The sequence below is a fragment of the Amphiura filiformis genome, chromosome 15, assembly GCF_039555335.1.
Source record: "Amphiura filiformis chromosome 15, Afil_fr2py, whole genome shotgun sequence".
Classification (NCBI taxonomy): Eukaryota; Metazoa; Echinodermata; class Ophiuroidea; order Amphilepidida; family Amphiuridae; genus Amphiura; species Amphiura filiformis.
In genome coordinates, this window is record NC_092642.1 from 57,773,968 (window position 1) to 57,787,082 (window position 13,115).

The 13,115-nt window shown below is 36.2% G+C and overlaps 2 protein-coding genes across 3 annotated transcripts in view; both read left to right on the forward strand.

The window, feature by feature from the left end:
• The window catches only part of LOC140171877 (polycystin-2-like), a 62,531-nt gene extending 50,997 nt beyond the window's left edge, over positions 1–11,534 (forward strand). For both annotated transcript variants that reach the window (XM_072195217.1, XM_072195218.1), the window contains one exon: positions 7,335–11,534. In XM_072195217.1, coding sequence (XP_072051318.1) covers positions 7,335–7,367 — 33 coding nt within the window. In that variant the 3' untranslated portion in view covers positions 7,368–11,534. The remainder of the gene's footprint in view (positions 1–7,334) is intronic.
• LOC140171879 (uncharacterized) lies at positions 66–6,378 on the forward strand. The gene is made up of 5 exons (XM_072195219.1): positions 66–307; positions 2,595–2,648; positions 3,880–4,077; positions 4,685–4,753; positions 4,928–6,378. Exons 1-5 carry the CDS (start codon positions 86–88, stop codon positions 5,378–5,380), a joined length of 996 nt encoding a protein of 331 aa, XP_072051320.1. The 5' UTR covers positions 66–85; the 3' UTR covers positions 5,381–6,378.
• Positions 11,535–13,115: the final 1,581 nt, after the last annotated feature.

A 13,115-nucleotide genomic window follows, 5' to 3' on the forward strand; every position in this document is an offset into this window, starting at 1 on the left:
AGGTTTAAAGTTAGGCTAGTAAGAGTTTCTGCCTGGCTGGCTAGTGCCCCAAAAAGCTAGTCACCTAAATAGATATTGACTGTTAATGCTTTGGTTATTTTTTTTATATTTCACTGTAGTCATAGCCAAAAACACTTCTTTGTGTTGCTTAAATGATATCAGCATTGTCATACTATTAACAGCATTACCCACTTCCTGTCCTTTAACCATGCATTGCCTATACCAAAAGGAATTAGGTCGGTCAGTATCCAATCTGTCCTCAACATCTCGTGGACCAAGCAGATCAAGATCAAGACCGTCCTCACAGGTGGGCAAAAATTGCACCATGTTTGTAGTGAGAACCTAGAACACTCGCTTAGTTATAACTTATAAATTTGGATAGTGTGAAAATACATAATTTATCAAAAATATATATTTTGTAACATGAGGAATTAATTAAACGTAACTGAATTTGGTGTGTATCAACTAACATAAAATGTACAAATTTTTATACCTCCACCGCGAGGCATACTGTTTTTGCAATGTCCGTGCTTCTGTGCTTCCGTCCTTCCGTGCTTCCGTCCGGATGCGATATCTTGGGCATGGATGGGCGGATTGACTTCAGATTTTCAGGATAGGTGGGTCATGGTCAAAAACTCTGGCTACTTTTTTTTTGGGTGAGGTTCAAGGTCATATACTGAGGTAAAAGGTCATTTGAGGTCAGAGGGCCCATTTTCCTTATTTACCTCTTTTCTCGGAGACTGGGGGTCGCACGTTCCTCAAACTTGGTGGGTGGGTGCATCTTGACCCCAGACAGAACAAGTTTATATTGGTTAGTGGGTCAAGGTCTCCTGAGGTCATGCAGGGGTCATCTGAGGTCAAATTAGCAAAAATAGTCATATGGCCATGAAACTTGGTAGGTACAGTCAACATTTAGAGTCAAATTTTTTGAAGGTCATTTTGGGGTCATCCGGGGTCACCCAGGGGTCATCTGAGGTCAAATTAGTAAAAACTGTCGTATGGGCATGAAATTTGGTGGGTACAGTCAATATTCAGAGCCAAATTTTTGGAAGGTCATTTCAGGGTCATCTGAGGTCATCCAGGGGTCATCTGAGGTCAAATTAGTAAAAACTGTCGTATGGGCATGGAACTTGGTGGGTTCAGTCAACATTTAGAACCAATTTTTTGGAAGGTCATTTTGGGGTCACCAGGGGTCATCTGAGGTCAAATTAGTAAAAACTATCGTATGGGCATGAAGCGTGGTGGGTACAGTTAACATTTAGAGCAAAATTTTTGGAAGGTCATTTTGGGGTCACCAGGGGTCATCTGAGGTCAAATTAGTATAATTACTATATGGGCATGAAACTTGGTGGGTACAGTCAACATTTAGAGCCAAATTTTTGGGCGGTCATTTTGGGGTCATCCAGGTGTCATCTAAGGTCAAATTCAGTCTCCTTTTTTAGGCTTGAAGCTTTGTATCAACTTGTGAATTCCACATCACTCCCTTTGGTGGAGGCATCACGGTCGACGCTGTGCGTCGAAAACCGCGACATCCGAGAACCGCGGTCCATCTAGTTTGGTTCATTGTTTTGCAGTTAATGTATGTTTTTCAGAAAGTGTTTACTTTACTCTTATTGTAGCATATATTGCAGTGTGGAAGTTAGGTTCTTGATTGACTGATTAAATTGAAGTGTCTCATGAACAAATAGATCAAGAAAATCACATTTTTATAACCTACCTTTACTATGTGATATGCAGGGACAGGCGATTTGCGCGGAACTTTTTTTCCGCGCAATTTAGGGATACATGATTTGCATTGGAAAAAAAAGTTCAGCGCAATTTGCTATTTTTTTCCGCGCAAATCGCCTGTCCGTGGTGATATGTCATTAAGGTTTATGCATATATCAGCTTGCTTGATTGCCCGAATTGGGAAAGTTGCTGTGGTTCACACCTGATTTGCCCTCATTTCAACTGAATCAGATATTCTTTCATCATTTTGTATAAGTGCATAATCATCCAGACTCTATTCAGTTAAGATTTGACTTTCAAAGCTCAAATGTACAACCAGTTGCATGTCCAGTAGACTGAGTCCTTGAGCGCCTGGAAACTGGGCCTGCCGTGTGCCCGGTACATTGCCTATCACTGGTAAGACGGGTGTTGTGTGTACCGACAGTCCATATTAACAAAATTGGCCGCAATGTGCTTCTTCTTTTTGGTCTCTTTCAATCCAGAATGAACATACTTTTGGGACATTAAAGCATTGTAATTTTTTGTTCGGTCATTCACAAGTTTGTACCCTGTTTGGATTTCTAACTATGCCACTGCTTAACTTGACACCTGGATAAGACCATGTTACAGCTTGCCCAATGTGTTTTCAGCTCTCAAATGTCAAATTTTAGCAGGTGTTGGCATTTCCTTGCAATTGTTGATTGCAATCATGTTCATGTTTCATACTTATATTAACTGACACACTCGTTGACAGTAGCTTTGTTAATTTCAATGGGTGTTGTATTGAATCAAATTCTTCACCCACTTTATTCTGTAAACTAGTAAGTAGTTACCACATTGAGTCTAGTGTCCTTATTAGATGTAGATATTCTACCTTTTTGTTGTAGGCATCAAGACCAGGGAGTCGCAGGGCAAGTATGCCGTCACGGCTTGCAGCCGAGGTAATTGTTTGCTTGCACAGATTGCACTACACATAGAACCATAGCTTTCTTTCTATGAAATTTGTATTCAAAATGATTTTTCTTTTTATAGGACCTAATCGGCAACATGTGTTTAACATATGTGACGGTCACCACAAATGGGCTGTAATGGTACCATTTTCACTTTTTGAGATCATATTGGACAGACAACTTTTGATAATTGATATATAAATGTCTCTGTTGCTTGTTTGCAAGGTATTAAAAATCAGTAAAAGAGTCGGAAAATTCCTTGTTTTCTGTGATGTGCTTTAGGAGATTTGGCAAGCGCGAGTAGCCATCGAGGCAAAAGCAGCTTTCACTGTTAAAAAATTGGTAACGTTGCCCTATATTGACGTAAAAAAAGAACACATATCATAATGATTTATACTTGCCATGATCACAAAGATGTGTATGTAATTTGATTTCAAAACTGAAAAATAAAAATAGATACAAAAAAAGCAGCAATTTCATTCACACCAGGCCCAAATGTAATAAGTAACTTGTGTTTTATGCACCAGCAAATACCGGAGGAGCCAGCATCTTTGACATCGGTGGTGAATGCTTTTCAAAAAACAGCTGCCCCACAGAAGGTATTAATGGTGACCACAGAGAATGCAAAGCACAATCATGTGCACATTATTCATTACACTTGCTTGTCACTCACAATTGGATATGGATATGCAAATACCACCATACATAGTGCACCCTTCTGTTCACTGGACATCAAGTTTATTTGTACATTGTCTTTGTCATTCTGCCGTTGCTTATGGATGGTGGTCGATAACAAACATTTTTCTCTCTGCCAACCTTCCTGAAATATTTTGATGATATTTATCTTGTTTGGAAAGTCACAAAGTTTGTTGTGTTGTTTATGTTCCTGTTGTCTATCAAAGTTGAGCAAACATCCACTACCACATTGTATTCAATCCATTGTTGTGCAGTCTTTCTCTTTGTGTGATACACTGTCAGTTCAGTCAAATAAATGTCACATTTACCAATGTTATATAAACAATACAACATTTGACTTAATTTTCTGTGCATTTAATGAAATAAAATGTATTCATTTAATTATTTCAATCTGTTTTTGTTGTTGCACAAACCATTATTACATACCACTGCAAAATGCATTAAGTCCCTTGAAGTGCTTTGCCTGAATTTGGATGTATATTTTCAAATTGGCATTATTCATTACATTGCTTGGTTTCTCATTTAGGAAATTCCTGAGGAGCCTCGTTCAGTTTCCAGACAAGAGCCTCGATCAGTTTCCAGACAGGAGCCTCGTTCAGTTTCCAGACAAGAGCCTCGTTCAGTTTCAAGACAGGAGCCGCGCTCAGTTTCAAGACAAGAGCCTCGTTCAGTTTCAAGACAATCCCAACAGAGGAGTGCACCGCCATCAAGGAAGTCTTCGCAGGTACTTGCACACATCACCTGAGATTGCAGTGTCACATTTCAGCACAATGTTATTGTCATTGTCCAATTGATACGGATTATCAACTACCCTAGGGGTTCTCAACTTGATTTGTTCCAGGGCCAGGCCACAAGATGGCCATACACATTTCAAACATTTGGTCAAGGGCCAGGTATCAGTGGATCCACCCACCTGTTGAGAACCCCTGATTGTTGCACCTGTTTCTAATACACCAGTCTTATGATGTATCAGTTCATTATTACACTTAGTGCAATGCCCAGTCTCTTTGTTGCCACATTTGTCCTTTAGCAGGATATCATCCAAGATTGTGATGAAGAGATTTTCAAAGAACTAAACCATGAACATGTTTGTTTGATTTACTCATGTTGTCAACTTTGATTTACTGATGTCTTGAATTTTAAATGATGATGGGCGTCCACATTCATTTCAAGTTTGTCGTTTGTGCTTAGTACAAACAAATATATATTTATGTTTGTGAATTATACTGTAGTGTGTTGGATTTGTAGAGTCAGTTTGCAGTTGCCCGAGGTTGACTTCTATTTATTACCTTCATCGCTTATAACAATTATTTTTATGCATGCTTAATTAGGTGGAGAGACCCGAGTCTTCTACTTCTCGTCCAAGAAGCAGTGTTTCTCATGTGCAACTAGAAATAGATGTAAGTTGAAATAGGCAATGTACAAAATGAGAAAGAACATTTCTAATGTATCTCAGCTTAAATTTTGTGAGATATGTAATGCACACATAACCTAAAGATAACTCTCTGCATCTTGTTTTGCATCTGTTGAATTGAAATAACATGATTTCCTCCATGACCATCCATATCACACAGGAGGACGATCCTTTTGAGAAAATCCGTTCTGCAGCTGCTTCCCGCTCGTCAACCAGGCTGTCTATCACATCTACAACATCCCATCAGTCTGCCTCTGGAGAAAACAAAGATGACGATCCGTTTGATAAGCTGAGATCTGAGGCTGCGTCTCGTGCATTGTCTCGCTCCCCTTGTCCTTCCCCACGTCCAGGTTCTCGATCTCAATCTGCACGTCCAACAACATCCGGTTCTGAAAGACCTACCACAGCAGGATCAGAGCGCCCAGAAACAGCCTCTTCCTCCAGACCATCTTCACCAGATTCAGAGTCGGCATCCCCAAGGCCTTCATCAGCAGCATCAAGAGCCTTCAGCCCTCGTGCAGATGGTGTAAGTTGTTGCCGAGGATTGCAGTGTTCATGCACATTTGCACCATTTGATATGTGTAAAAATCATTTTGCTACTTCAAGTGGTTAGGATCAAATGTGATCTAACTTTCCAGATAGCTAAGCTATCACATAACAGTTCTAAACTTTATAGTTCTAATATTTACACTTGCACCTTACAGGTTTCAAATGTCATTTACTTGGAATGGTATTGATGTCATTTTGTAGAAATACCACATGCAGTGTGACACTGAACTAACACACTTAATTTACAGGTCTAGGGTTCAGTGAGAGTTGCAATTTGTACTAACAATCGCACACTACTTCAGCTACAGAATTTGATGAACAGTTGCACCAACTGTATGATACACTATAATGTATATAATATGGACTCTAATTGATTCCTGTCATGTGTGAGTTATTGATGTGATGCACAAATGCCCTACATTTGGTAAGTAAGCATAGATTGTATCCCCTTTCATCATCAGGGTTGCCAAAAGATTTCAGCCCGAATCGCGGGTCAAATAATAGAAAAGTCGCCCAATTTTTCTCCTTATCATTGGTTTCTATGGGGCAGGAAACTATCGGAAGTCGCGGGAGCCAATGTTGAAAAGTCGCCCAAATTTTTTCTTAACCATTGGTTTCTATGGGACAGGAAATTGTCAAAAGTCGCGGGGAAAATCTTCAAAAGTCGCTACCAAATCGCGGGTTTGGCAACCCTGTTCATCATTATGAATGCCTGTTTGGGCAGTAGTGACCACGCACCAAATGTTTGATGTGAGATCAACTAGAGGATTATCTTCAGAATTAGATCACATCTTCCACTTGCATTAAAAGTGGTAAACAACAGGTTTGCTGTGTGCACAATATTGCTGTGTGGTTTGAGCTAGGACATGTCAAGTTCTGAACTTACAAACAATGTCTATTTTATCTCTGCTCCATCCCTGCCAAACCTCTTTGGCCTCATTCCCTTCTAAATGCTTGCCACCGGTCCACATCACAGGGTGCCACTCTAGTGGACTCTGACGATGAGGATGATCAGGAGGATGTGGATAAACTTATCAACGAGGAATTGGACGATGGTGAAGTGTAGATGTGAGTATTGTTTGTGGGGGATGTGTGTGAGGCAGTGCAAGGTGGAATAGAATGCTAGAGTTTATGAGTAATGACAGAGTGGATTATTGGAGATTTGTAGGGAATGGTGAAAATTGTTGATGCACATTACATAAAATTGTCATATGTGTATTTCTTATGGATGATTCTCTTATTTTTTTTAGGTTCATTGTAAACACAGGTTTGTAAATGTGTGGATGGTTATTTTATCCAACATTACAACTAAACTTATGTTTAGGCAAATTGTCCATCGATAAACTTGTTTATTATGCCACAAATTTTGGGAGGCTCAAATAATTATCATAAGCAATGTTAAACATGTTGGTAGACTATAAATATATATGCTATTTGAAACCTATATACCCATTCTTGATTTTTTTACAGCTATAACATTTTCTGTTTCTGCTGTGTAAGTCAGGGAAAGTCATTCAGGGTGCCACAAAAGGATAGAAAAGAAAGGGACCACCCCAGTCCAATCACTTTCATAACCTGTTATGTTTAATTGGGCTATTCCAGTTGAAATCCCCTATGGAAGACATGACCTTAATCTCCCACACAGGGAGTGTAGATTTCACCCATTCAGATAACCCTTTTTAGAATCTACACCCCCTGTGTGGAAGATTATGGTCATGTCTTCCATAGGGGGTGTATGGATTACAAGTGGAATAGCACATTGAACTAACTATGAATTTGAGATTATAATCTGATATACTGGACGCAAGTTTTATGAGTGGCAATATTTCATATACTATCCGGGATGCATTACCAGGCCAATAGATGTTATGGCGGCAAAAGTTCACAATCACATTGAACTAACTGTGTACTCTTTTACTGCACATGTGGTATATGCATATACTGGGATATTTGAAAGGCATCATTAACAATGTTCCTATCATAATTATGCAAATTCTGTTTTCTTTTCATTTTTACAGGATCCTAAAGATGTGAACACCAGCAAGGTGTAAAAGTTTCAACAATTTTGTCACCAAAATTCAAGATGCCATAGCAATATCAGATGTGAAACTTCTTTTTCATCTCATCAAAACAGCCATTTATGGTTCACATAGATAAAAAAAAGAGGGATGATCTCCCGGTTTATCGTGTATATATTATCAAAATATTTTAAAGAAAAAGAATATATCTGTGATATTGTGGTAGGAGCAGAACAATTAAACATTTAGTTCAGAGCAACATAATGAAAAATACAAGTTGTGAATTTGTAAATGCCTTAATATTGTAGCAATAAAAAAACACCTTATTTGTTGCGTCTATCTATATGCAATATAAGCAATATAAGAGATGAGAAAGCTTTTAGAAGCAATAATATTTGTACTTAACATTGCAATATATAACACATTCGTGAGTGCTAATGTAAGTTGAATAATTTAGAATAAATTGTGTTTTAAATAATAAATACTGCAAAATGAATTTGCAGATAAGTCAGTGGCCGTAATCACCTTGACAGAACTACCAGTTGCATAAGAGAAGGAATGAAAATAATAAACACCCCTTAATCGTCCTTTACAAAAGTTATTAATTATTTTCTTCAGACCAAAGTAAGGAAAAATTACAAGGAGAATTAATTGCTGTTAGAAAAAGGATGAACAATCAAAGTAATACATGTTTCCAACAGCCTCTTTTTAACTTTAAAATGAATGAAAGCTTCAAACAGCACTGGTAGTTTTGTTTCACCAAGTAAATTCTTGGTATATCACTTGTGTATTCAGTGTATTATCAATAGAACCATTACTTTGTAGTTAACATATTTTACAAAGTTGTGAAAAAAGTTGCTCTTAATAAGCAATAAATGTTTGTAAATTTTTGTGAGAAATGCAGAAGAATCAATCGGTGAAATTAGTGAGAACTGAATACGAATTATGGATTTTTGCTTAAAAAGTGTTGACAATCTTTTGTTCTACTTGTGTACTTAATTTTGCCCCTATATAATTAATTGTATTCACAATTTGTATTTTTTGGCCAAATTTAAAGTGACAGAAATTATTTTAAAACATTTTTTTAAACATTTTTTTCAGCCGGCTGAACAAATTTAATACCGACAGTGCCTAAAGATTGTCTTTCATTATCCACCTTATAATATAAAATTCCCCCTTGCTTTTCAAGGACACTTTTTCACTTAACTTTTCTATGTCTTTTATTTGAAGGTGGACCGATTTTGTGCTTCAAAAGAGATTACAAAAAAGGATTTGAAAAAGTTTTTTTTTAGTTCCTAGGTAAAAATTCAAAAAGTATTTTGTAATTAGGCCTCATAACTCTCCTGTATAAATCGGCTCATCTTCAAGTCAATTACTTGAAGCATGCTTCTTGTACATATTTTGTAGAAAAAAAATGAAATAATACTTGTATAGAAGTATTTTATTTATTATACGTGTATATATTGAGATTTTGACCAGTCTTTAGATTTGAGGCTGATGTGTATTAATTGAAAGAAATTAATGTGATATTTTCTGTATATGTTGTATTCTTTCCATCTTTGTGTTAACCAATATTGTGTCTTGCATATAGACGGAAACTGTTTTGCCAAGTTTTTAATTTTGTGTGGACAGCATATACATGTAGGATGGTACTGCTTACAAACTAGTGTCCTTAACAGCAATGTTAATAAAGCGGAATTGGGTGATTTAGATGAGATGTCTGTGTCCAAATCAAATTACCTTGGCAAACAAATATTTGTCCTTATGCTACAAGCATCTCACACACACAAAAGAAAAACAAGTTATTCACAATTTTGTTATTGTACTACAGTATTATTTTTGGAGTGAAATATCAATGTTAAATCTACTGTATTCCTGCCTATTACTGTTTTCCTTGTATATTAATATTAAACAGGAATTTCATCTCTGATATAGCCCATGGTTGTATAGATGTTGTATGTTTATTGCAGCAATTACCACAGCTATATATGTGGTCTTTGCAAACGTGGGCTATATATGTACCCGATGATATAAATGTATGTAAAGAAAATATCATTGTAACTACTGATATTTTAATTCCCATTCAATTAAATATAATTAAATTAATTAATGTCACTCTTCCAGTAACAGTTCACAAAACTATAGATGCCAATTTGAGCACATGGCATCAACCTGGTTGTGCTTGTCACAACGTAACACCCCGGGCGTAACACAGACCAAGTTGTGTTACAAGATTGTGAACTAGGTCCCTGGTAGATTGGGATAAAAAATATGTTCTAGTGTAAGTGTTTAAGAGTACTATGCTGTCAGTGTTATATGTCAATTTGTGTAGTTTGTACTCTTCAGACTTGTAATGACTCGAGTCGAACAAACCTGTTACCGATTTTATTTCTGAGGCAGAATGTTGCAATTTCGGCACGGTGATATTGAGATATGGCTGAAAAGGATAGCCATTCTTGATGGAAAATTGTCAATTTTTTTGCCAAATTTGGTTGTTTTTGAGAGAACAAAATGTATTTTGCTCAAATTATAGAATGAACACTGCTTGACACGCAACTCGGATTTGGAAAAAAAGTGCAGTGCATGCACGTAACCTGAAGTTGTAGCCTTCAGTGTGTCAAGGAAAATTGACATTTGACACCATGTTGCAATCTTCCTTTTGAAACACTTTGTGGGCATGGCTTTGGTATCAAATTCCAACTTTGACTCAATCTTAAACTCATCAACGTTAAATCCCCGCTTTTATCATGAGTCCATTACAAGTCTGCTTCCATTCCAAATTGTGTGCTAACATTCCATACCTTTCAAAACACTGTATGGCTGATATAAGGGGACAACATCAAATCATTCCTTTTTGATAGAGGCCTTATAAGCTATTCAGTTGATATTCACAGCTGTACCATTTGAGTGAGAGGGGTGTTTGGATATCAACTCGCATGATGTGGAATTGTGGATGATACCTGAACACCCCTCTCTCTCAAATGGAACAGATGGGTATATCCATTCAATAGCCTTTGGTCAGCTACATGTATAATATTTGTTATTTAGTCAACATGCATCAATTAATTATTAGAATTAGGATCAATGTTGACCTAACTGGTACCTGCTATATTCTCTTTTGCCCACCTTATATGTAAATATTCTTTTATAGTTCCTCTACTTCACCTTGAGAAGCATTTAAAGTATTCAAAGGTTTATCTTTTCAAGTTTCCACGATGTAAAAGAAAATAATAATAACTAAAAGAATTGGCATAATTTCTGCAATCTGTTGTTACAGAAACTGTAGTGAACATTATACACATAGTGTGAGGATATGTAACAATCTTTCATGGATTACGAAAGAGATACAATTTGCGTATATGTTCAAAACAGTTGCTGTTTACATTGCAAACATAAAACATATAGCCCTGTATTCAATTCTGTATACATTTTCATATACCACTTAATTTACCTGTAATTTGAGAGGAATTCTTATTATGATCATCATATTTTATCTACAGTTACACATATATCAAGTGTCCTTCAAACTATCCTTCCCACCTTAAAATATTTATGAAAAATTAATATCAGAAACTTTTAAGACTGAAATTCACTATTTTTCTCTTTTTATGTCAGGTACAAAATTTATTTAGAAATTGAAAAAATAAAGTGAAAAATATACTATGTGATAAGACATAGTTGAGTAGTATTCCATGTTGTAACATGTAGCTAGGGCCTCTGCGAATAAACATTAAAATAAGAAAAATTATAATTTTATCAAAATGTTTCGGATCCTTATGCAGTACTAATTTGGTATTCAAAAAACAGCTGGAAAAAAAGAAAAAATTTAATTATCCAAAGACATTTTAATGTATCTGCAGCCACTTCAGTACTAAAGTAATAATTAATATACAGTAAGATTCGCGTAATGGTGCACATGAACTCCTTTGCCTTATAGTAAACTTTACGTACAAATAGAGAGCTCCCATCTCTGAAAATCCCAACAAGAAATTAAGGGTATGTGTCCTTATTTTCTGTTGGGGTTTTTACAGGAGGGCACTTTTAGTTTGTGCCTAATACTCCAGTTATGTCAAGGGAGCCCACATGTTCCGTAAGGCAAATCTTTACAGCAGTTTAATTAAAACAAAAATACCAAAGATAAAAATTCTTTTCTGACAGCTATCAAAATTTGCAATTTTTTTGCCATAATGCAAAAGGTTTTTTTTAAAAAGCATATTAAGAAGTGGTAATGGGCTATATTCCTATTGAAATCCATACACCCCCTACATGACCTTAATTTTCCACACCGGGGTTGTAGATTTCAAAATGGGAGTCGCCCACTCAGGCAACCCCATTTGAAATGCACACTCCCTGTGTGGAAGATTAGGGTCATGTTTTCCATAGGGGTGTGGATTTCAAATGGAATATCCCAATATTTTTTAAAGCAGCCCAAAGAACCAAAGTGAATAAATAATTAAGTCGCTGCCAAACCTAAGTGCATTTTAAGACTAAAATTAATTCAAATATAAATTATTCATTGGATGTACATGGGTGTAATAATTAGGAAATGATTAACTTTTATTATCAATTAATAAGAAAATTCAAATGGTTTGTAATTGGAAAGATTTCAATAAAGCAGATGGCCAAAAAAAGTTATGTATTGTGTTTTTATTCCAGTGTGTTTGCTGCTGTTACTCAGGATATAGCTGTGGTCTCTTTAATAGAGGCTATGCCGCCATCTTGTCAGTATTACCAAATAGCAGTGTTTTCAGAAAGCAGACATCTGTTATGATATATAAAGTCTGCACAAAAAGTAACTCAGCTGCTATAAATACGCCTATAGATTCAGAACTAATAATGGTTTTCACAATATTTTAACATAAAAAGAAGGATGATTTATTTATGTGCATTTTGATACCCCATTTGTCCAATTTTGTTCAATATTGACAATACAGCAGTGTTTTGAATGAAAAATACCCCAATTTAAAAGTTGCAGTTATTTGTATTGATTTGAAGTAAGCGCGAAGATAATGGCGGGCTTTACGTGTTTACAGTGTTGGCATTATAACCATTGATCGCAGTAAACTGCAACTTTTAAATTTGGGTATTTTTCTGTAAAAGCACTACTGTGCTGTTAATATTGAACGACATTTGACGAATGGGGTATCAAAATGCGTAAATAAATCATCCTTCTCTATGTTGAAATATTGTGAAAACAATTATTTGTTCTGAATCTATAGGCGTATTTATAACAGCTGAGTTACTTTTTGTGCAGACTTTATTTTGATCATAGCACAATTCATACCAAATAGACCGTATCAAATATACCAACTAGAACGGCATAACAATTGACCTTTTCCGGTAAATCCCGTAATTTCCTCGTTTCAACCCGAGATATTGTCATCATTGCACATTTATTTGAGTTTTATTGATACAGGTGTTACTGGTGACTCACACATTTGAGTTTTATTGATACAGGTGTTACTGGTGACTCCATTTGTTCGTAATCCAAACTTTTGAATTTGCACGCTACCATATCTGCACAGATTGTTATTTGCACTTTTGTTATTGGTCGTCCTGTTTTTAGCCTGATCGAAGGCAAGACCTAAAAGTTGTTATTTATGAGGAAAATTGTGTGTTCTTTTGTAAAGTGAAAAGATGAAAGTGACGTTAATGAATGAGATTAATAAGTTTGCATCGGTAATATGTCGGGTATTGTGAAAAATCTAAACATTCGGCTTTGGGATATTCCTCTGTTCCAAAGGCAAAATGTTTAAAATGTTCACAATGCCCTCCAAATAA

Coding starts and splice junctions, on each gene's coding strand:
- LOC140171879 (XM_072195219.1), top strand. CDS start 86: ATGCTTTGGTTATTTTTTTTATATTTCACTGTAGTCATAGCCAAAAAC. Junction 2,649..3,879: donor CGTCACGGCTTGCAGCCGAG/GTAATTGTTTGC, acceptor TTTCTCATTTAG/GAAATTCCTGAGGAGCCTCG. Junction 4,754..4,927: donor ATGTGCAACTAGAAATAGAT/GTAAGTTGAAAT, acceptor CATATCACACAG/GAGGACGATCCTTTTGAGAA.